We start from the raw sequence: 25,108 nt of genomic DNA on the forward strand, positions 1-25,108 counted from the left end.
GCTATTTCACCCAAAGTTCTCAAGCTTAACTCAAGCATGGTAATAGTCTGAAAAATCGATTAAAGCGAATGCATGCTCGCTCTGCAGTCTAATTTAATCAGCATTTCTATGGGTCTCATTGAAACTCATCTTATAAAACTGGTAACTCCTGATTCCCCCGGCGAACCAATTATTCGCCTTCTAATAGAGTTGTGTGTCTGTCTGTAGATGACTGACGTGTATTTAGGTAAGTTTACATCACTCTTCATTTTCCCTAAACATTTTTACTTGCAAATCTCAAAAGTCCTTGAGATTTGTTGCCATTTTTTATAAAAATTTTAGTTTGTTTTATACAAAACTTAGAAGCGAGCAAAACCAAAGCAAATACACTGTTGATCTGTTATAACTTTTAATATTTCAACATTTTGTTTCAGCTAATTTATTAATAGTTATAAAACATGAACTATTGCTGTTGCTAAAACCTGTTGCTATTGTAACAGCATGGATACCACAAAACGTAGTAGTACAAGGCGTCGCTGTAGCAGCTCATCCCTTGCGGACGCTCACTCACCAACCACAGCACATGTCAAGGCATACGTGAAAAGGTTGTCTTTTAAACAGATTAATGTCTACCCTGACTGGAACATCAAGGTATGGTTAAAAAATCTATCTTACTGTCTTTAAAAGGAAGTGGGCAATCAGTCATCACCCTACGACTAGTTTAAAAAACAGCTAGAAAGTATAGTTATTTGTATGTTTAGCTAAGGAAAAAAGTCTTTGCTGGATTTCAAAAACTTCCATTGTTCTCAAAGACAATTTCAATAATAAGCTAATTATAACCTTAGCCGTAATATCTTCTATCGCCCACAGTGTAAAAGGAAGCAAAGTGCTAAACGTCTATCTTTTGTCAGCCCACTACAAAAAAAATTGATTTGCTATATTTGCCCTTTGTCTTATTGGTGGAATCGCTCTGGCAAATTGCATTACTAGCAAAGCAACTACACAGTGGTTTGAGGAATCAAGACGAGTTAAGCGCCATGTACGTGGAGCGTGTTGACTGTCATCTCGGAACTACTACAAAAATGATGATTACAAAGTAACAGTCAATTTTTGTGCCAAGACATCATCATGCATCTGGTAATGAAATGCCAAGCTATGGATGTGGAAAGAAGACGGCAAAAGGTATTTGAAGAATGCAGACTGAGATACAGCAAGGTTCTTGGCAAGGAATGGGGAGAAGAAGCGAAGCGAAAGGCAGCAGAGGGCAAGGCTTTGCGAAAAGAAGAAACACAGGCTTCACTTGAGAACAAGTTAAAAGAAATTATTTTACTAGATATTAGCCCTGGAAAGACGGATAGCGATGCAGAGGAGGGAGAGGTAATGTTTGTCCATTTACTGATGCTGTAGGCTTGTTGTATGAGTTCTAGCTTATTTTATAGTTGTATTGCTACAGTGCCACATAAATGATTAGCTGGTGAAGAGAATGTGGAAACAGCCCTAAAAATTAGACATAGAAAGTACGTAACTGAGTATCTCAACTAGACATAGTGTAAAGTTGTGTCAATGATAAATAAACAGAGCTGAAAGATCAAAACAACCAAATAAATGTAAAAAATGGATACATGAGTTTTCAGCATCACATGACTGCTGAGTTTATATAGACTACCATATAAGAGAACAGGAGCGTATATCAATGTCAATATGTAAAACATATTGACATGGAGAAACATAACGTGAAGAGAAGATAAAATCTATAATAAACTGTAAACTAGATATACGCATGGCAATAGAATAGTGTGATTATGTTTTGGCTTTTGTTCATGGGAATTGTACTTACAGCACTACCATTTTACTAGTTTGAAAGGATCAGATATTAATCTTCTGTTTAGACCCATATTCACAAAGGGCATCTGATTACTGGTGGGGCTGTTGTTGCAGAAACCTCTTCCACGACTCCCAGTGCCCGAACTTGAAAAAACTATGAAGATGTATCTAAAAACACTCCGGCCAATCAGCACTTCAGAAGAACACAACCGAGTGAGCATCCTCGTTGATAAGTTTCTATCAACAGGTGAAGGCGCCAAATTGCAAGGAATGCTACAAACGAGAGCTGCAGAGGAAGCAAACTGGGTCAGTATTAATTTTATGGTTCATGATTTGAATGATAAAGAAATTAAAACTCTATGCGTGAAACAATGAGTTGTTTTTGGGCACTTAAAAAAATAATCAATTTCATTGCGACTTAGTTGGGTCTATAACTAGTGTTTATTATCATGTATCAGGTCTATAACTAGTGTTTATTATCATGTATCAGGTCTATAACTAGTGTTTACTATCAATTATCAGGTCTATAACTAGTGTTTATTATCATGTATCAGGTCTATAACTAGTGTTTATTATCATGTATCAGGTCTATAACTAGTGTTTATTATCATGTATCAAGTCTATAACTAGTGTTTATTATCATGTTTCAAGTCTACAACTAGTGTTTATTATCATGTATCAGGTCTATAACTAGTGTTTATTATCATGTATCAGGTCTATAACTAGTGTTTGCTATCAATTATCAGGTCTATAACTAGTGTTTATTATCATGTATCAGGTATATAACTAGTGTTTGCTATCAATTATCAGGTCTATAACTAGTGTTTATTATCATGTATCAGGTCTATAACTAGTGTTTATTATCATGTATCAGGTTTATAACTAGTGTTTATTATCATGTATCAAGTCTATAACTAGTGTTTATTATCAATTATCAGGTCTATAACTAGTGTTTATTATCATGTATCAGGTCTATAACTAGTGTTTATTATCATGTATCAAGTCTACAACTAGTGTTTATTATCAATTATCAGGTCTATAACTAGTGTTTATTATCATGTATCAGGTCTATAACTAGTGTTTATTATCATGTATCAAGTCTATAACTAGTGTTTGCTATCAATTATCAGGTCTATAACTAGTGTTTATTATCATGTATCAGGTCTATAACTAGTGTTTGCTATTATATATCAGGCCTACAACTGGTGGCTAGAGGACATGTATCTCCTCAACCAGCTCCCATTACCTATCAACTCTAACCCTGGCATGGTATTCCCTAAAACTAGCTTCCAGCACCCGGATGATCAGCTAAAGTGAGTTTGTGTTTGCTCACCTGTTTTGATGTTTTAATGTTTTATTTTATGACAAAGAATAGTCAATGCTTCATTACATGTAAATTTTTACTTCAAAATTTGTAATATCACACCAAGCTTTTCAAAACTAATATAAATTGGCAGTTCTTATTTTTAGTTTGTTGCAAATTTTATTATTTTCAATTACTGCTTCAAAGTATCTGACAGTCTTTATTTCAATTTAATTTATTTCACTTAAACATTACGAATGACTTGTTTTAGAGTTGCAGCAAGACTTGTGTCAGGAATTTTAGACTATAAAGTTATTATCGATGCGTAAGTATGTCTTTACATGTCTCCATCTTGCGCATAAGACTGCACAAGGGTATGGCTTTACATGTCTCCATCTTGCGCATAAGACTGCACAAGGGTATGGCTTTACATGTTTCTATCTTGCGCATAAGACTGCACAAGGGTATGGCTTTACATGTTTCTATCTTGCGCATAAGACTGCACAAGGGTATGGCTTTACATGTTTCTATCTTGCGCATAAGACTGCACAAGGGTATGGCTTTACATGTTTCTATCTTGCGCATAAGACTGCACAAGGGTATGGCTTTACATGTTTCTATCTTGCGCATAAGACTGCACAAGGGTATGGCTTTACATGTTTCTATCTTGTGCATAAGACTGCACAAGGGTATGGCTTTACATGTTTCTATCTTGCGCATAAGACTTCACAAGGGTATAGCTTTACATGTTTCTATTTTGCGCATAAGACTGCACAAGGGTATGGCTTTACATGTTTCTATTTTGCGCATAAGACTGCACAAAGGTATGGCTTTACATGTCTCTATCTTGCGCATAAGACTGCACAAGGGTATGGCTTTACATGTCTCTATCTTGCGCATAAGACTGCACAAGGGTATGGCTTTACATGTTTCTATCTTGCGCATAAGACTGCACAAGGGTATGGCTTTGTCTCTAAATGTTTTCTGTTGTCTTTTTGACTAGCTGTCACTCTTTGCAAGACTTGGTGTTCCTGTTCATATATAACTCTTTAAGCATATTCGCACAACCACCTGCGAGTTATATTTACTTGATGGAAAATATTCTAGCGCAAATTATGTACTATTTCTAGGCGCGGCCTGCCCATAGACCGAGCTCGGCACAGAGAAAAAGGACAGCCTCTGTGTATGGAGCAATATTATAGGCTATTTTCTACTTACCGCGAGCCGGGGTTAGTCAAGGACACTTTGGAGACCAAAGCTAATGATATTAATGAGGCAGAACATATCGTTGTCATGTGTAAAAATGAGGTGAGGCACAATAGGTTATTTTTATAGAGTGCATCAAATGTATTCTGTTTTGGCAGCGAGTTGTAAAATTTTTCTAGAGACATTTTGAACGATTAACAAGCAAGACTGAAAAGTCTGCTGCTCTGATGTAACCATTTTAAAAAAAGACAAAAGGTCTCAACTTACTACTGCAGATGTGAAAAATACAAATAGTTATTTAACTATAAATAATAATAAATATTTCTTCCAGGATTTTAAAATCTTTGAAAAAAATTTCAAATAATTCTCATCAAAAATGCTTTAAATGAGCTTATCAAGCAGACTACTATAAAATAGGTATACATAGAATGGGTATGTAGAATATATACCATAAAATTTAGATATATAATATACCATAGAATGTATATATAGAATATACCATAGAATATATATATAGAATGTACCATAGAATGTATATATATATATATATAGAAAATACCATAGAATTTACATGTATATATAGAATATACCTTAGAATATATATAGAGAATATACCATAGAATGTTTATATAGAATATGCCATAGAATATATATGTAGAATATACCATAGAATGTTTAAATAAAATATACCGTATAATATATATATATATAGAATATACCATAGAATGTATATATATATATAATATACCATAGAATATGAACGGTTTTCAATAGCCGACCAGGCCAGTTGATCACAACTTGATCTTGCCTTTGAACGAAGTCAAGCAATCAATATTTTCTGCAAAGCTAATGGGTTTTGTCTACCTGAGCTCATAGCTTTGGCTTTCTTAATTTGAACTTTAGAAGTTTAGCTTGATGCTCTATCACGTCTCATACAACATACAATTATAGCTGATGCCAGATCCAATTATTGATGATACAGTATTGATTAGAGGATTAATTAGCACCGCTGCCAATCTATTCATATGGATAAATAATCCTAGATGCTTTCTACCAGATCATGTAATTTCATGACAAAGGTGTGACATGCCACTCGAGTTGCAGCCAAAAGATGCTTGGCATTATAAGCTCATTCAAAATTTTTCATCTGTCTTTAACCTTTCCTTTTTAGTCTCAACTCCCAGTCTCTCACCTCTCTTATGTCTTTCCATTCCCAACATTTACTCATGCACTCATTCCCCACCCTTCTACAAGTTTTATTACATTCAGATGTACCAACTAAACGTTGTGCATGGATTCCATCGGTTGACTGAAGATAACATTTGCTGCCAGCTGAGAAGAATTCGTTCTATGGCTAGAGATAATCCAGTTGACTCCGGTGGTCTGGGTATCCTTACCACCCTACCTCGAAACGAATGGGCTGAAGCTAGATCCAAACTCATAGAAGGTGGTGGCTCAAATGTATATATGTAGTATATTGGGTTTAGCATAAAAATTAGGCATTTTTAATATTAACAAATTCATATGAAATAATTCTTCTCTTTAGTTTCTTCTTTTTGGTTCAATGAATGTTCTTACTTGTCCTTAGTAAGTGTCTCCATCATACATACAGTTCAAACAGCCCAAATGAATGTTCTTACTTGTCCTTAGTAAGTGTCTCCACCATACATTCAGTTCAAACAGCCCAAATGAATGTTCTTACTTGTCCTTAGTAAGTGTCTCCACCATACATTCAGTTCAAACAGCCCAAATGAATGTTCTTACTTGTCCTTAGTAAGTGTCTCCACCATACATTCAGTTCAAACAGCCCAAATGAATGTTCTTACTTGTCCTTAGTAAGTGTCTCCACCATACGTTCAGTTCAAACAGCCCAAATGAATGTTCTTACTTGTCCTTAGTAAGTGTCTCCACCATACGTTCAGTTCAAACAGCCCAAATGAATGTTCTTACTTGTCCTTAGTAAGTGTCTCCACCATACGTTCAGTTCAAACAGCCCAAATGAATGTTCTTACTTGTCCTTAGTAAGTGTCTCCACCATACGTTCAGTTCAAACAGCCCAAATGAATGTTCTTACTTGTCCTTAGTAAGTGTCTCCACCATACATTCAGTTCAAACAGCCCAAATGAATGTTCTTACTTGTCCTTAGTAAGTGTCTCCATCATACATTCAGTTCAAACAGCCTCAGAACCTCAAAACCTCTTCACATTTATTCACTTTAATTCACATTTTACAAGCAAATGCATAATGAGCTCATCTAAAACATGTAGAGGGTTTTTAGAAACTAAGTCTCATGGTTGTGTGCAGGAAACAGGCTTTCGCTGTTGCATATGGTTTTTGTGTCAGCAAATCTAATACAAACTAAAAACTCATTACTTTTAAAGAATAAAAATATAATTGTGGTAAATGTTAGACCACTAATAAAACATAAAAGATTTTAGTTGTGCCTTATAAGAAGGTTGTTCTAAACATACATCCTGAGCACTTGCAACAAAAAAACACTTGCTGTTGAAAGTATTTGAGAGATTTTGGATTTATCTCACCCCTCATGTAATTTTAGATGAAACAAATAAGGAAAGCTTGCGGCTAATTGAAACATCGATATTCATTCTTTGCCTCGACCGACCTGTAGGCAATGAACCACGAGATGACAAATCTCAAGCTTTGCAAATGCTGCATGGTCATGGCAGTCATGTGAACAGCTGCAACAGATGGTATGACAAGACAATGCAGGTGAGATAGCAATCAGGGCATTCAAACTGACAATCAGTCGCAGGTTTAATAAATAAAATAGAAGCTTTCAGATTTTATAGTTGAAGTTGTTTAGGCTGACATTAAAGTGTAAAATGAAAATAGCTGTAACAAAATGATACAAACGACCTATACCTGCCTTAATGAGTTACATGCCTATTCACCTGTTGGTTTCCTGCCTTTTTTCAACAATAAATGTATACACTTTTAAAGGCTTTCAAGGTCTACAAAAGATTAAATTGGAATTTAATATTAATAATAACAATACTAACTCGACAAGTCGTTGAACCTCTTGGAACAATAAACTAAAGAATTATCTCATGCACGGGACAAGCAGGAACAAACATGTCTTTAGAAACAATACAGAAAACGGTCATTCTAGGGACAGCACACAATTTGAGAAAGGCTCTAGAGTAGAAGAAGACAGTGGCAACCCTCTGGCCCTCACCATAAAACCTTACAGTGGCAACCCTCTGCCGCTTACCATAAAACCTTACAGTGGCAACCCTCTGGCCCTCACCATAAAGCCTTACAGTGGCAACCCTCTGGCCCTTACCATAAAACCTTAAAGGTTGTCATGAAAGCCTACAGCGATAATAATAATGACGAAGCTCCTTCAAGTATTTTTCTTCAATTAACTTTGATAATATCTTGACATGCTGTAAAATCCTTTGAGGCAACCTTCCTGGAAAGCCGGCCAGCCATCAGGAACAAAGGCTAAAATTGATTGCTGAAGGGAAGAACGAGGGCTGACAGAGCTACTCAGCCATTAGGCTATCAGCCAAGATATAAAAAGGTGCTTAGTTTTTTGATTTCGTGGGCACCTCCTTTCAGATGGAAGATTCCTTCAATTTATACTAATTGAAGTATGTAGATTTCAAATCTGATGAGTGACTCTGGATGTGATTCCCATTTCTTTGTAAAACCGAATTTTTATATAAATCGGTAATTGTCTCCACCTAAAATATGAACATATGTGATTTTCAGGGCCGAATAGCAATAAAAATACAATTTATAGCAAAATATATATTTACTATCATATCCAAGCCTACAATAGAAACTCTGTACCTGACATGAATAAAAAAACTTCACATAACTTCAGACGAATACTGGTATCATTTTGAGTTATTCCACGTCACTTTCAGCATCACTGTCCTCATTTGCATCTACATCAGATTCTGTGTCTTCAGCATTCTGGCAATCAAGGCAACCACAGAGCTCAGTACATGGTAGCTTGGCAATTTTGCATGCACATTTGTTGCTCATACAGCCAGTTTTCTTGCATTTGCATACAACAGATTGTATCACATTATCTGGTGCAAGCACCCCACTGTGCCACTTGATAGAATAGTCTGCCTCATCATTCTCAAGAGTCCATCCATGATTTATTGGTGGTGGTGCATCAATGGAAGCTTCAGTTGCAGACTTCCATATACTGGCAACATAATTCGCTCTTTTCACGTGTTCTACTAGAGATTCTTTACATGGGGGAAGAGATGAGCTCGCACCAGATTTGGCAATAAATACTTTATAGCGTAGCCGATTTATGTCCGACCCGTCTTCCTGGCCATACAGTTGACAAGTATAGGCCTCGCAAAGATTGATCACCTCATCTGTGTTGAATAAATTTCCCAGTGAATTCATGGCCTGCTGGCACTTGGCATCTGTTTTTATGAGTTTGTAGTGTGTTTTTTTTCCCTTGCCAGCAAATGAGGATACTGCATCACAGCCCGAAAAAGCGTGAACTCCGATGAGGGCATCCACTACATTATCACCCAGCTTTCCTGCCATCTTAGTGACATCCAGCAACCTTCTCTTCTCTCTGGTCCCAGTTAAGATGGCCCATTGAAACTTGACCTTCCTGCAGTGGAATATTGCCATAACAGCTACGTCCGTATCTGACGATTCTATGATCACAGGTCCACCTGCATGAGCTGCATGTAATATAAGACGTGTATCGGCCTCCTCGTGATCAGTGGCTAGGCATCTTACTTCCCCAGCAATAGGTAGTTGGTTTGGTGTAAACATCAGACTCACGCATGTGGTTTTGGTGGTGGCAAACAATGTTAGTGTTGTGTCTCTTGTTAATGATCTCCAATGGCTCACCAGAAACTCCAGCATAGACTCTTTGTTTTTTCTAGACCTGAGATAGGAGCGCCAATCTTTTGGCACGTTGACTTCGCTGTTGGTTATGTGCAGGCAGTGTTGATGCTTGATGTCTCCTCTTCTACTTCTCTCACCACCTTTGATGCTACGCTGGTAGTAGTTGTCGATAACAAAATCAACTCGAGCTGCTTTGTACTTTTTCCCACGAGCTATCAGCATGTCTAAAATCACCTCGCCAAGTTTCCCAAAGGTAGCTGGAATAGCATTGGCTGACAGAGCCTGGATCATGGCCATAGCATCAATTATGATTGCATCCACAACATCTAAAGTTTCAATAATGCAGTCATTGCAGTCAGCTTCAAGAGCTTGCATTAGTGTTGACTTGTTGGTTTTTGACATTGATCCGTCAGCAGCTGCCAGTGGCACTGAAACACTAGAGAGCGGATGTGATAGAATTGATTCTAGATCAATAGGTCTTGATTTGCTGATTATCAGAAGTCTGGCAAACAGGGACCTGTCACTGGCATGCATGGCAGCTTTTGCTTGCTGAGAGGTTTTCCTTTTGTTGGGTTGAAGAAAAGTAGAGAGCTTAGATGCCTTAATAGAAGTGAAAAAATCCACTGAGCCCGTCTGTATTCTTTGTTCCACAAAATCTTTCAATTTTGTCTCACCCACAGTCTGGACGCTCAGGAGATCTTTCAAAACTTTAGCAGGGGCGACATAGCCAGACATAAGACTGATAAGATCCTTGCCGTCATGCTTAAAAGGATTGATGAATGTCTTGATAGTAGTGATCACTTTCTGTATGTCAGATTCATCTTTCTTCATCCTGGTAAAAAAAATAATAATAAAATTATTCACCCATGATATAATTTCAATTTTTTTCTTTCTGAATTGGCTCAATGAAGATTCAAAGGCAGGTTATTTCATAAGATTAAAATTCAAATTGATGATTGCAATACTAGGCTCTTGAGCTTTTCGTGGGTTTAGAAACCTAGCGCTTGTTGGTGTGATGTGGCATCAGAGAGTTGTTAATGTATGCGATTTCGATAATTTGCAAACATGCAACACCACATATTAATCTTTGGCAGGTAGCGAATCTCAAAGGTGTGTAATTTGCTTATGTGAAGTTTACCTCTGCTCTGTGAGTTCTGAATGAACAGTTCCTAAGGTTTGCATGTTCCCCATTCGTTCACATTCACCGGAAATGGCAGCCCTCTCTGACTGAGTTTGATACCATCGCTGCATTGCATCTAAATGATTTAAGACAGGAACATATTTATCATAATGGCTACATACATGTAGGAGCACAATGTAAATTTCTAACGAACTATGAGTCCTTGCTTTCAATTTATTTACTGTTTGAACTGTGTACATACATCTGCTTAGATTAAGAAACTAAGAAGCTCAGGTAAAAATACTGCAGGTGAACAGACAACTACCAACACTTGTGTTTCCTTCAGCCATTTCATAACATTAACATAATTTTACCTTATAGTGATACTTACCCCTTTTTAAAGTCACTCCCTTCAAGCCACCAGTAGTCTTCGTATCTCTATTCACTGTCTGCTCAATTCCCTGGTCAGCGGATATGCTGCTGAAAGCCAGACAGTCACTACGCTGGAGTGTCCAAGACCCAGTCTCACAGAGTGCCTGGTATATCTCAGGATGAGTTGCAGGAAGTTGCACCATCTCATGCCAGTATGCTGTCCCATATCTATAGGAAAACCAAAAAAGGAGTAATATAGATCTCATATTTTGTAGCTATCAAATAAAATTGCTGGAACACTTTGTTTCAACTGGGTTCTAGCTATCATAGTTTCTGCCTGCTGAATGATAAAGCGATAAAAATATGAGTAAAAAGTGAGGGATTAGTCAAATGAAAATTTATATATTTTCAGTTGTAATCATAACCAGAGCTCCAATTGACAGGTACATGTACCAACCTTGCATAGTTTGGTCGATCAAGTGAGAAGAAGAATGGTAACATCAATCTGAAGGCTTGCACATGTGCATCCCAGTCTGATTCACGAGTAGCTCTAACAAACATCAAGAGTAACTGAATTGCTTGAATGTATGCATACCAGTAGGCAAACATGGGAGATTCTTGGCTTTTGGTGGTAACATAGTTTTTAAACAGTTCATAAACTTCAAGTAATTGGGGAGGACAGAAAGCTCGATGGTTACCGTTGATCACTAACTCAGCTAGATCTCTGTATGTCTGTGCGGACAGCTCATCTAAGGTTTCACTAAAGCTTTGTAGAAGTAGCCGTGATAGACTCTCGTACATGACCTTGTGGGCACGAATGGAGCGATTGTAGTTGTGTCCATTTAGTACACTGGGCATAGATCGTTGTGCAACTATGTCTGCCTCGATGAGCACATCCTCTAAGCCTGAAAGTTTGAACATTTTACCAATTGCTCCCATGAAAGCCATGCAAGTGTGAAACTCTCCCATCCGAAGGACAAGGCGTTTCTGGTACAGATCATTCTTCCATCTTATTTGCTGGGCTTTGCTGTAAAGTGCCTGATCAAAGACCACTACCACTGCCGTTAGATCAAAATCACTGGCTTTTTCAATGCACTGGTTTAACACATGGGAAACAGTAGACATGTCATTAGGTGGCGCCTCAATGTTCTTCAAATAATGAAGACTTGATTTCTGAAGTAACACATCTGCTTTACACACTACATTCTTTTGATAGCCTGTCCATCCGGGGAGTAGACTTTTTGACTTTGATTTGGCTATGATGTATTTGAGCTCTTCAAACACATGGTCATTTTCCTTTTGTTGGTCTGTAGTGATTTCTGCTGCTGTCCTAGTTACTGGAACACCAACCCGTTTGCCTTGGATGTATGGTTGAAGTACTACTGGATTGCTCCTTAGTGTTCTTTGTCTGCGTGATATACAAGTAGGTGTGGAATAGGGTAGATCAGTGAATGAGTCTGTGTGTGAGTGCTGCTGAAACATAATGCCATTCATTTGGTGTGTGGTGCCGGCCCCAGAGAGAGTTTCTTCTGTAAAATCGATATTGTCATATACCAGTATTAGTAGCTTGCCTTTACAGAAAAGTCTCGGAATTTTTACAGGGTTCTCCTCTATATCCTTAGCAATGGCAGTCTCAGCCCTAGTTACACTGTCGTAACTGACACAGTGTCCTAAGGAATGCAATAGTCTGATAATATCTGAGGATCCTGTTCGGTGTTTCAGTGTCAAGCCAAGGGCTAATGACTTAGGTGTTTGTGTCCTACCACGACTTTCTAGATGGATTATGTCTTGACATATTGACAGCAATTTCGAGTGAGATGATTGTGTCAGCTGGTTAAATTCCAAATGATTAGGCAGGTCATTTCTGTCTGATAATCCACATACAGATGACAGAAAGTTGTAGAGGAGAGGGGGGACTGCTTGTTCTGCAGATTCTAGATTTAAATTGAGGCTGCTTGGAGGCCATTGCGGCTTATATATGTGAGATTTTATAGCATCACTTAACTCGAAAGCTCCATACAAGAAATTTTGCCCAGACATTGCATTGATACTTGCATGGCTTGAGTGTCGAGAGTTTATTCTTAAGCTGGGATCGGTCTCAGATATCGAGGTAGGAATGTCACTTATGCTGGGATCGGTCTCAGATATGGAGGTAGAAATGTCATTCATGTGAGTGCTATCTAATAAAGATGTCATATTTGGCGGATTGTGACCTATTTCTGATCCAGAATCCTCCGCAGAGGAGCTGTCGCTCAGTATTGACTGCACCAAATCACCCATCTTCGCATCTTTAAAGTAGACGATCTCCCTCTCATTGCATCTCTTAGACTTTTCAAAAATGAGGTTATCATACTTCTGCACAAGCTTGGATTTGATCTGCCCATTTCTAAAACAGTAAATGTAACTGTAAATGTAACTGTGTGCAAATTATTTTCCCCTCCCAAACCCCTATGGCTCTCAGTCATCACTTGATAAACCTGCAACTTTTGAAAAATACACATGAGATAGTCCGAGGCAAGCACACAAAATATCTAAATATCAGCTTACTACTGAATGTAACTGGATATGGACTTCTGGTCTCACCTTGCAAGTTTAGTGTCACTGTACTTATTGAACAGTTTAATGACATCCCTAATAGTCATGAACATATTTTCTGACATCAGTCTCTGTTCAATTTCTAAGCAAAATTCTTGAGGCAGCTGATTACTTCCTTCTCTCATATCATGCTGCTGAGCATCAATGCTAAACAAAGAAAAAGAGAATGTAAGAATTATATTACGATGTCAATAACACATTAAATCATATGATTTGCAAGCTAGTCATATTCAGTGAACAGTACCACCCTTTAACCCATAATAACAATAAGACCACAACACAGCACAGCCCACCAAATATTTGGATTGTCTCAGGAATGGCACTAAATCACAGTTCTCTAAATCATTATTTGAAGGGAAATATGGAAACTGATAGATTGTGATTTGTTAGCAGGTTAATGTTATTCACAATCATTGCAAACACACAATTAGTCTCACACAGTGACATATACTTTACCTGTATGCTTATTTCATGCTAAAAGACAATAATTATCAATTATATTACAACGTAACACCTTATGGTTACCATAGATTCATTTTACAAGAAAAGACCTAACAAATGAATGGAATGATACATAAAATCAATACAACATCGTTCAAGTTTTACCAAATTTAAACTTTGTCATGCGCATTTTATTGAGCTTGAATAAGTGATGTGAAATCTGCCATACCGTTTTCTTTCAGTAGCGGAGATGTAGGTATAATCTCTGTGGCATTTCTTGTGATAATGCATCTCTGAAGCAATAGGATCTTTGACAAAGTGCATAAGTATGCGGTTATCTTGCTTCTGTCTTGCTGCATTCTTTAGACCACCTACAGAGCAGAAAGTATATGACATGTCTTTGTGTAACAGTAGGCTACAATGTTTTGAATTTATAATCCATGCTATGGGAAAACACAACCTTGCTAAACTTCTGAGTGCAGTCTGTTTTTCATGACTATTTCTAATCATAGCCCAAATAACTCACCTGCATGAACAGTTTCAGCTCGCATGAGTTTGTCAAGTACTGTCTTCGATTTTACAGACAAGTATCTGGTGCGTTTCTCGCAGATCACACATACTTTTTCCAATACAGGCTTACTTGTGGACAGCTTCACGTTACTTGCTGATCTTAATGTTTTCTTTGGCGGAGGGAATACGGAAATGTCTCCTGGGTCATCTGCCACTGACAACTGTGGTAAAAAAGAAAGATAATTTTTCAGACCACATGACAAAACAGGGACATAAAATGCATTCACAAGCCAAATCAAACTTACTGGGAGGGTAACCCAATCAGTGCTAGAAAAGTGGATATAATTTTTTATCTCTTTTAATCTAACTTCTCAAGCACTTAACTGCAATGAGTTTGTCTGTACTCTGTGTGAAAGTGAATGAAAGAGATACACTGAGAACCTGACACACAACATGACAGGATCTCGGCAGGATTGGGTAGTGCTACTTAAAATTACCTCTGAGTAGTTCCTCTTTGCTTTCTCAAGCTTGCTTTTATTAACTAATCTGGAGTAGCAATTCTTGTGGACAGTTGCTCCAACCACCAATAAATCTTCTTCTTTTAGTCTAGCACACACAGTCTTCTCAGGTTCTTTGTTAAGTTCTATCCATTGGTGGACAGAATTATGTAGCACTGAGGCTGAATAGTCAGTTAAATTAATTAAGGCACCTTTGGTGCTTTCAAAGTGAGCCACACAAGCCATCACAGACAAACAACACAGACGAATATCGTCATGCTTACAGTTCTGTAATGTGATAGCTTGACTCGGCTAACCTGTCTCAGTTATAGAATGAAATCTGATTGGTTAAGAAGAAAAAATTACCGATAAAAACGATCGTTTTTGAGAGAAGACAACTCCTTATTCATGAAATTTGTTTCATTAATTTGACATAGACCTGGGAATTATATGTTGAGTCACTCATCAGATTCATAATCAGCACCCTCAAAATACCCTGTAGGGAAAGTTTCATCCATCTGAAAGAAGGTGCTCACGAACTTGCAAGATAAATTGCCTTGGCTGATAGCCTACATTATATATCTATTCATGTGAAGCGATACAAATAAATACTCATGAGAAACGTGTCAGCATTCTTGTAAACAAGTCATTTAGACAGACAGCGGATTACCTCCTGACAAGTTGCTGACAGCTAACGATCGCTGCCAATTAGTTATTCTTCAGTACTTCAAAATGACAGCTGAAACTTTAGCTTGCTACACTCTTTTATAAATATTCAAGGGTGTAGCAAGCTAAAGAATCAAGTAATATTCTATTGATTGACATATTATATCCCATTATAGACTTACTACTTACAACTTTAATAAGCTTACTCAGCGAGGAGTCAAATTTTACAATTTAAAAATTGAATTGAAAATTTTAAAATTACTCACTATATTTGATTAATTAACCATAATACTTTCTTTAGTTTGTCATTGGAGAAGATGGTGCCTGTGGTCTCAACTATGAGCATTCCCCTTCTGAGGGGATTGCGGTTGTGCAGCTGATAGAGCATGTTCTCAAGTACATGTAAGTACTGCAGTTTTACCGAACACAGTCTATATCTCAGGAACATTTTGGTTGTATCTCAGGAACATGTTGGTTATATCTCTGGTGAATAAAAGTTATATCTCAGGTGCATGTAGGTTACATACATGTATATCTCACAAACATGTAAGTTATATCTCTGGTGCTTGTAGGTTATATCTCTGGTGCATGTAAGTTATATCTCTGGTGCATGTAAGTTATATCTCAGGTGCATGTAGGTTACATACATGTATATCTCACGAACATGTAGGTTATATCTCTGGTGCATGTAGGTTATATCTCTGGTGCATGTAAGTTATATCTCAGGTGCATGTAAGTTATATTTCAGGTGCATGTAGATTACATACATGTATATCTCACGAACATGTAGGTTATATCTCTGGTGCATGTAGGTTATATCTTTGGTGTCTATAAGTGATATCCATGTCTAGAAGTTATACCTCAGGTGCATATAGTTTGTATCACAGGTGGCTGTAGGTTATATTTTAGATGCAAGTAGGTGACATTTATGATGTGTTTAAGGTATGTCACCAGGGATTTAGGTTAGACCTCAGGTAGTACAAAACATACATGTAAGTCACAGACTAAATAATACTAGAGAGACATGACCAGTTATGATCCGATCGTGAGAGACTTACATGTGCCATTACAAATATACTGCTAAGACAACAGTTTGTGACAGCCAAAGATCTCTACACCAGATATATACCTCAATATCTACACCTCTCTGAATATCTGCAACAGGGAGGAGTTAAGACAGCGTAAGTTGGTAAGAATGGATTCCATTCGCAGTCTTCCTTATCCTAGCAAGCTCGAGTGGAATCTCTCTCTACCCATAATTCAGCACACTGACATGGCGAGATTTCAAATGGACAGGTGAGAAGGAGAGAGCAATACTGCTTGAAAGCGTGATAAATAGATTAGGCCTTACAACTTGTTAATTTTATCTGAGACTATGTTGAGACCTTTTGCCTTGTTTCTTGACACAAGCCATTCTTAATGAAAAACTCTGTTTGTTTAGTATGCTTGTTTAAACACGGGAGCACTTTGACAGGGCCATTGCGGACCTTGACCTCTACCTACTCAAGTTCGATAAGTTCGGGAAAGAGTTTCCCAAGTCACAGAATATGAGTCCTGACTGTTTTATACAGCTTGCCTTTCAGCTGACGTATTACAGGTGACAGTTGCTGTGTTCTCAAGATCTTATGTTGTACGCTTGTCTGTATGGACACAAGGCTAATCGGTTACTTAAAGACAAAATTGTTTCTCTCTAAAGGTCACTTCTATCAAATAAAAGAACAATCTAGCAGTTTGTGTTTTAATAGAAAGATTTTAACTACATAATTTAGAAATCATCAGTTACTCATAAAAAATGTTACAAATATGTGGAGGAAAGAATGTTATATGCTATAAATAGCATGTATTGTATTTTAAAACGTTAACGGTTCAGACTCATAATATTTTTTCTATAATCATTATCAAAATAGAATGATTGTGATGAATTAGGCAAACTGAAGAAAATCAACTTTCGTCATATAGCCTACATAGTACAGTGGTGCTGGTAGTTACATACATGGTCATATACACACATAGTACAGTGGTGCTGGTAGTTACATATATGGTCATATACATACATAGTACGGTGGTGCTGGTAGTTACATACATGGTCATATACATACATAGTATAGTGGTGCTGGTAGTTACATACATGGTCATATACATACATGTACATAGTATAGTGGTGCTGGTAGTTACATACATGGTCATATACATACATAGTACAGTGGTGCTGGTAGTTACATACATGGTCATATACATACATAGTATAGTGGTGCTGGTAGTTACATACATGGTCATATACATACATAGTGCAGTGGTGCTGGTAGTTACATACATGGTCATATACATACATGTACATAGTACAGTGGTGCTGATAGTTACATACATGGTCATACACATACATGTACATAGTACAGTGGTGCTGGTAGTTACATACATGGTCATATACATACATAGTATAGTGGTGCCGGTAGTTACATACATGGTCATACACATACATGTACATAGTATAGTGGTGCTGGTAGTTACATACATGGTCATATACATACATTGTACAGTGGTGCTGGTAGTTACATACATGGTCATATACATAGTACAGTGGTGCTGGTAGTTACATACATGGTCATATACATAGTACAGTGGTGCTGGTAGTTACATACATGGTCATATACATACATAGTATAGTGGTGCCGGTAGTTACATACATGGTCATATACATACATAGTACAGTGGTGCTGGTAATTATGGTGCCACCTAAGATGTTTTCCCTTGTTTTTCATCATTTATGGCATAAATGCACTTCTATTATTATTTCAGAATATACATACTATACATATTTAAAAAGTAGTTAGTTTTGTTGACATTATGTCTGCTACCAAAAGTGTTCTAAAAAAATATAAGATATTTATTGGGCAGCCATTGTATTCTACATGTATACTGCATTTGAAAATAACGACTGGCCAATTAAATAGCTAAGCACTAGTAATACTGCAGAGGCCACTACTTTACTTTCATAAAGTTACATGTATAAATATATATATGTTTAAAAATCATACTTAATTTAGCCAATATTGTCGGCGAATATAAACTTACTTATTAATGAATTTTTTTGTCCTAATTTTACATCAAAACAAGGCTAAAAGACAAATATCAGTCAATATTTAATAATATTCCTTTGATGTGCATATTGCTATAACTCATGTAATAAATGTATAACAGACTATGAATTTATAACAAATAATGTGTTTATTTAATGCAGTCCCATAGTTGCTATCACCTTTGTAAGCATTAGTTGGCCTTGGAAAGTTAATACCGCTAAAGTCAAGTACGTACATGTAAATGTACTTGATTTTAAGAGCCTATCCGAACTTGGTGCTCTGATTTTAACAACTGCCCAGTGGTTCAGAGGCTAAAGTTTCATAGAGATGCTCTTTCTATTATCAGCTCATTTGCAGACTAAACGGGCAACTTGTATCAACATATGAGAGCGCTTCTACTCGAAGGTTTCACCTCGGCCGAGTAGACAATATACGAGCTGCCTCAACAGAAGCCCTTGAGTGGTGCAAATCCATGGCAACCAAAAATCTCAACATCGAGAAGTTGAAGTTGCTAAGAGAGGCCATGCAAGCCCAAACAGATACCATGGTGCAGGTAAAGCTTACAAACAGATATCGTGGTGCAGATAGAACTTACAGGCAGACATCATGGTGCCGGTAAAACTGTCACATCAAGATATCAAGGTACAGGTAAAGCTGCCATGTACTCTTTTACTAAAGATGGTGATCGATCTCACAACCATATTAAAATAATATAATTATTTTCAAGTATGGTTTGTGAGCTTTATATAGCCTGAGTACAGGAATTTGGCATTAGGCTTAGAATTAGTAAGATTCAAATGATGTCAAGGTCAACAAAGCCTTACAAATCATACTGCCTTGACATACCTTTACTTACCTCCTCCTTTACTTATCTTGACTTACTACCTTGACTTACCATCCATCTTCTAGTTGCTTTCACCTAGCAAATTAGATGGAGGTTATTCAAATTTCTTAGCAGTTAAAATGATTTAGTACAAGTATTAGCCATCAACTTGTCATGCTGATCTGTCTTACAGACGATACTTGGTTTCGGCATGGACTGTCATATGCTAGGTCTAAAGAGAATCGCTGAACAGAAGCTGGGAGTTACTCCAGAGCTCTTCCAGAATGCACTCTGGACTAGTTGTAATAAATTTGTTCTTTCGACTAGCCAGGTGAGCATTTCGCTTTGAGAGAATGTATGTGAAGGGAGACAATGCGACTAGCCAGGTGAGCATTTCGCTTTGAGAGAATGTATGTGAAGGGAGATAATGCGACTAGCCAGGTGAGCGTGTCGCTTTGAGAGAATGTATGTGAAGGGAGACAATGCGACTAGCCAGGTGAGCGTGTCGTTTTGAGAGAATGTATGTGAAGGGAGACAATGCGACTAGCCAGGTGAGCGTGTCGCTTTGAGAGAATGTATGGGAAGGGAGACAATGCGACTAGCCAGGTGAGCGTGTCGCTTTGAGAGAATGTATGTGAAGGGAGACAATGCGACTAGCCAGGTGAGCGTGTCGCTTTGAGAGAATGTATGTGAAGGGAGACAATGCGACTAGCCAGGTGAGCGTGTCGCTTTGAGAGAATGTATGTGAAGGGAGACAATGCTCAGGTTATAAGAAGTGTGTTAAAAAAAGTTTGAAATGATTTTAAAACTTTCTGGTTGTCCTAAATTTGAACATTCGCATAATTGTTTGGACAACGCAGCTTTGATGTGATTGGGCGAAATTACCGTGTATCCAATAAGATCAACAGCGCATCAGCAGTATGCAATTATAGCACCTACAGATGTAAGAGCTCCATTTTAAAAATTCTCATGATCACGCAGGAGACAACTCTAGCAATTTTATCTAGTTATCCACTCAGCCAGTGGCAATCTTACCCAGTACAACTTGAGTGAATACTACTACAAATTTGCAGGAAAGTATGGTGAGGGCTATCTGGAATATAATATACATTCAATAGTCTACAATCTATAGTCTATGAGCCACAGCATTTAGAGCCATTTTATATATAACCAATAATTTATAGTTTCTTAGTCTGTGGTCTATTATAGTCTATATAGTGGATTCTATAGTTTATAGTCTTCAGCGTATAGACTGTGGTCTATACTCTATAATCTTCAGTATATAATCTGTAGTCTATAATCTTCCGTATATAATCTGTAGTCTATAATCTTTAGTATATAATCTGTAGTCTATATTATATAATCTTCAGTATATAGTCATTGATCTGTAATCTATAATCTTCAGTATATAGTCTGTAGTCTATATTATATAATCTTCAGTATATAGTCATTGATCTGTAATCTATAATCTTCAGTATATAATCTGTAGTCTATAATATATAATATTCAGTATATAATCTGTAGTCTATAATCTATAATCTTCATTATATAATATGTAGTCTATAATCTATAATCTTTAGTATATAATCTTTAGTCTATAATATATAATCTTTAGTATATAGTCATTGATCTGTAATCTATAATCTTCAGTATATAGTCTGTAGTCTATAATATATAATCTTCAGTATATAATCTGTAGTCTATAATCCATTATCTTCAGTATATAATCTGTAGTCTATAATATATAATCTTCAGTATATAATATGTAGTCTATAATATATAATCTTCAGTATATAATCTGTAGTCTATAATTTACAATCTTCAGTATATAACCTGTAGTCTATAGTTTTCAGTATAATTATAGTCTGAAATCTAAAGTAAATTAATTTTAATAGAATTGTAAACATACCTATTTGTTCTGGTTCCAGTGTCAATCAACTGCATATGTAAAATAAAATAGCAAAAAATAACTTACTATAATTGTTTAAAAATGGCTTAAACTATTTTAAGATTATAAAAAGAATTTCAGAGATATAGAAAAATTCTCGAGTCCTCTAAACAGTTGGATTGTGAGAGTATAAAAGTTACTAGGAGGTTGTTGCTAATAGAGACATACATCGAGTCTAAGCTTTGATTGAAGTAATGTATGTTCAGTGAGCATAACTGTCTGGTTCAGGTGAACACAAGCTTGGATTCCTTCATGGGCTATGGGCCAGTTGTGAAGAATGGCTATGGAACCTCTTACAACCCTCAGCCAGACCGTATCATATTCTGTATCACTTCATTCAAGTCCTTCACCAAGACTGATTCGCAGACATTTGGGGAAACCCTTCAGCAGGTGCTTGTTGACATGCATGACATATGCTTATCGCAACATCCTAGTCTCACCCGGAACGTCAGCACACCACTTCACACCATTGAGGAAAAAGGTCATAAGGTCAATGACCAAAACTAAAGTAATGACCTGATGCATTTCAGTCTGTCTGTGTACTCTTCTATAGAGAATATTCTTTATCGATGTCTGTTCAGCGGTGACGGCTCTGACCAGCCATGGTTATGAACTCACAGAAAGTTATATATTTTTACAGAAGAGACAGCTTATTTTCGTGTGCTGTAAATCAGAACAGAAGGCCTCAGCCATATCTCAGTATTTTAGTGTAAGCTAAAAGTTCAAAATGAAGAGCACAACAAGAGTCGCGGAGTTATTACGGCATCAATAGCGAACCAAACTAGGTCATTTGTTGAATTTTATGATCATAATTACAAGAAACAAATATTATCTATCATTGTGTTTGCCAGAATGTTGTACTTCTTATAACGTTGTATTCACCTATCAATGATTCGATTACTTATTTTTTGGTATAAAAAAATATTTCATCTTTGTTGTGCTACATAAATATATAATTTGATATTTATTCTTTACATTTAAGATATTTTCCTTTATATGATTAAATTTGTTCCTGTCTAAATTAAAAGTGATTTTGCAGAAACTGCGCGTCATCTTATTTTTCATTAATCTAACAAACATAGCAAGTGATAAATGTATTGTATAATGAACATTATAAAATAGTACTAATGACATTTGTAAACACATTTCTAAAATAATTGAACAGTAACTTTAACCAAAACTAAGAGATATTTTGACAGTCTTTGTAACCATGTTACAAATTGAACATTGTCAAATAACATTTTGGGAAACTAAATGACCATGATTTGATGTCTATAGCTGAAGGTTGGTGGTACCGGCTCTGGTTTCCATAACAAACAGCTTTGACAAGTTTACATACACACACACGCACGCACACACTATCGAATACTCACTCATATCTCGTAATTTTTTTATTTACATGCCTGTGACAGTAGGTCAGACCTATCAGTAGGTGGTAGTTATTAATAGTTGAGAGTTATTAGTAGTTGAGAGTAATTAGTATTCAAGAGTTATTAATAGTTAGGAGTTGTTAGTAGTGGAGAGTTATTAGTTGTTAAAAGTTATTAGTTGTTGGGAGTTATTAGTAGCTGGGAGTTATTAATAGTAGGGAGTTGTTAGTAATTGAGAGTTATTAGTAGTTGAGAGATATTAGTAGTTGAGAGTTATTAGCAGTTGACAGTTAGTACTAGTTGAAAGCTATTAATAGTTGAGAGTTATTAGTTGTTGGGAGTTATCAATAGTTAGAAATTGTTAGTAATTGAGAGTTATTAGTAGTTGAGAGTTATTAGTAGTTGAAAGTCATTAGCAGTTGAGAGTTAGTAGTAGTTGAAAGCAATTATTGGTTGAGAGTTCTTAGTTGTTGGGAGTTATTAATAGTTGGAAGTTGTTAGTAATTGAGAGTTATTAGTAGCTGAGAGTAGTTAGTAGTTGAGAGTTAGTAATTGAGAGTTATTAGTAGTTGAGAGTTACCATTAGTTGAGAGTTATTAGCAGTTGGGAATTATTAGTAGTTGAGAGTCAGTAGCAGTTGAAAGTTATAAGTATCGGGAGTTATTAGTAGCTGAGAGGTATCAGTATTTCGGAGTTCAAAGTATTCATACTAGTTTAGAATTTTCTAATGTTAGCAATAACAAACTCCAATCTTCCTCCCTCAGAATATCGCTAAACATCTGCATCGTTTTCTTTTTTCACCTTCTCCACTCACCCTTTTCTCCGCTCACAAATTTCTGATTAATTCTCTTCTTACTTCCCAGTTATATTTTCTCCTCTATCTTTTCCATTTGAATGTATCTATGTAATTCTTATGCAAATATATAGGTATGCTATCGGACAGAATTCTAGCAATAGTGTGTGTCTCTTTCTTCTGTATATATAAATCTTTTGCATATATAAATCTTATATGTATATGTATATCTTATATGTATCTTTTATATAATCTTATATATAATCTTATATCTTAGAAACCTATTTATTTATAAATAAGTTTTTCATCTGTCCAGGTATAGCGATAAAATTTTAAAAACGAAAAATATGCTTTGTGCTGGATTTGAACTCACGAAGGTTGCTACCATAGATATATATGCCTATACCATAGGTATATATATCTAATAATGGTTGCTACCAAAAGTTTGCTGACACGCGTACATAATCGGAAGGCTAAGCTATTTCATCATTCTTAGCTACTTTTTCTACCGTATCTTTATCGCAAAATGAGATTACACTTTTTATTATTAATATTACCTTTGATAGTTTTGATAAATTATGGTATGCATGTACATGTATGTATGTATGCAAGCATACTGTATACATGTATGCAAGCATAGTGTATGCATGTACATGTATGTATGTATGCAAGCATACTGTATACATGTATGCAAGCATAGTGTATGCATGTACATGTATGTATGTATGCAAGGATACTGTATACATGTATGCAAGCATAGTGTATGCATGTACATGTATGTATGTATGCAAGCATACTGTATACATGTATGCAAGCATAGTGTATGTATGTACATGTATGTATGTATGCAAGCATACTGTATACATGTATGCAAGCATAGTGTATGCATGTACATGTATGTATGTATGCAAGCATACTGTATACATGTATGCAAGCATAGTGTATGCATGTACATGAATGTATGTATGCAAGCATACTGTATACATGTATGCAAGCATAGTGTATGTATGTACATGTATGTATGTATGCAAGCATACTGTATACATGTATGCAAGCATAGTGTATGCATGTACATGTATGTATGTATGCAAGCATCTGGTATGTATGTACATGTATGTATGTATGCAAGCATACTGTATACATGTATGCAAGCATAGTGTATGTATGTACATGTATGTATGTATGTATGCAAGCATACTGTATACATGTATGCAAGCATAGTGTATGTATGTACATGTATGTATGTATGCAAGCATACTGTATACATGTATGCAAGCATAGTGTATGTATGTACATGTATGTATGTATGCAAGCATACTGTATACATGTATGCAAGCATAGTGTATGTATGTACATGTATGTATGTATGCAAGCATACTGTATACATGTATGCAAGCATAGTGTATGTATGTACATGTATGTATGTATGCAAGCATACTGTATACATGTATGCAAGCATAGTGTATGTATGTACATGTATGTATGTATGCAAGCATCTTGTGTACATGTATGCAAGCATCGTGTATGCATGTACATGCATGTATGTATGCAAGCATCTTGTGTACATGTATGTATGCAAGCATCTGGTATACATGTACATGTATGTATGTATGCAAGCATCTTGTGTACATGTATGCAAGCATCGTGTATGCATGTACATGTATGTATGCATATGTATGCAAGCATCTTGTATACATGTACAAGTATGTATGCAATCATCTTGTATACTTGTA

General features: G+C 36.3%; 3 protein-coding genes across 3 annotated transcripts; 1 reads left to right on the forward strand and 2 right to left on the reverse strand.

The window, feature by feature from the left end:
• The first annotated feature begins 480 nt into the window (after nt 1-480).
• On the forward strand, nt 481-21,794 carry LOC137387387 (choline O-acetyltransferase-like). The gene is made up of 13 exons (XM_068073802.1): nt 481-630; nt 1,918-2,109; nt 2,998-3,116; nt 3,378-3,431; nt 4,237-4,414; nt 5,582-5,759; nt 6,870-7,042; nt 15,666-15,766; nt 16,529-16,660; nt 16,839-16,961; nt 18,799-18,994; nt 19,458-19,595; nt 21,441-21,794. Exons 1-13 carry the CDS (start codon nt 481-483, stop codon nt 21,717-21,719), a joined length of 2,013 nt encoding a protein of 670 aa, XP_067929903.1. The 3' UTR covers nt 21,720-21,794.
• Nucleotides 7,837-9,105, reverse strand: LOC137403195 (uncharacterized). The gene is made up of 2 exons (XM_068089414.1): nt 8,129-9,105; nt 7,837-8,019 (listed from the first exon to the last, which is right to left on the reverse strand). Exon 1 carries the CDS (start codon nt 9,086-9,088, stop codon nt 8,186-8,188), a length of 903 nt encoding a protein of 300 aa, XP_067945515.1. The 5' UTR covers nt 9,089-9,105; the 3' UTR covers nt 7,837-8,019; nt 8,129-8,185.
• LOC137385296 (uncharacterized) lies at nt 12,890-14,944 on the reverse strand. The gene is made up of 6 exons (XM_068071738.1): nt 14,699-14,944; nt 14,218-14,422; nt 13,921-14,062; nt 13,707-13,724; nt 13,239-13,397; nt 12,890-13,041 (listed from the first exon to the last, which is right to left on the reverse strand). Exons 1-4 carry the CDS (start codon nt 14,942-14,944, stop codon nt 13,715-13,717), a joined length of 603 nt encoding a protein of 200 aa, XP_067927839.1. The 3' UTR covers nt 12,890-13,041; nt 13,239-13,397; nt 13,707-13,714.
• Nucleotides 21,795-25,108: the final 3,314 nt, after the last annotated feature.

This window comes from Watersipora subatra, chromosome 1 (genome assembly GCF_963576615.1).
Source record: "Watersipora subatra chromosome 1, tzWatSuba1.1, whole genome shotgun sequence".
Taxonomy (NCBI): Eukaryota; Metazoa; Bryozoa; class Gymnolaemata; order Cheilostomatida; family Watersiporidae; genus Watersipora; species Watersipora subatra.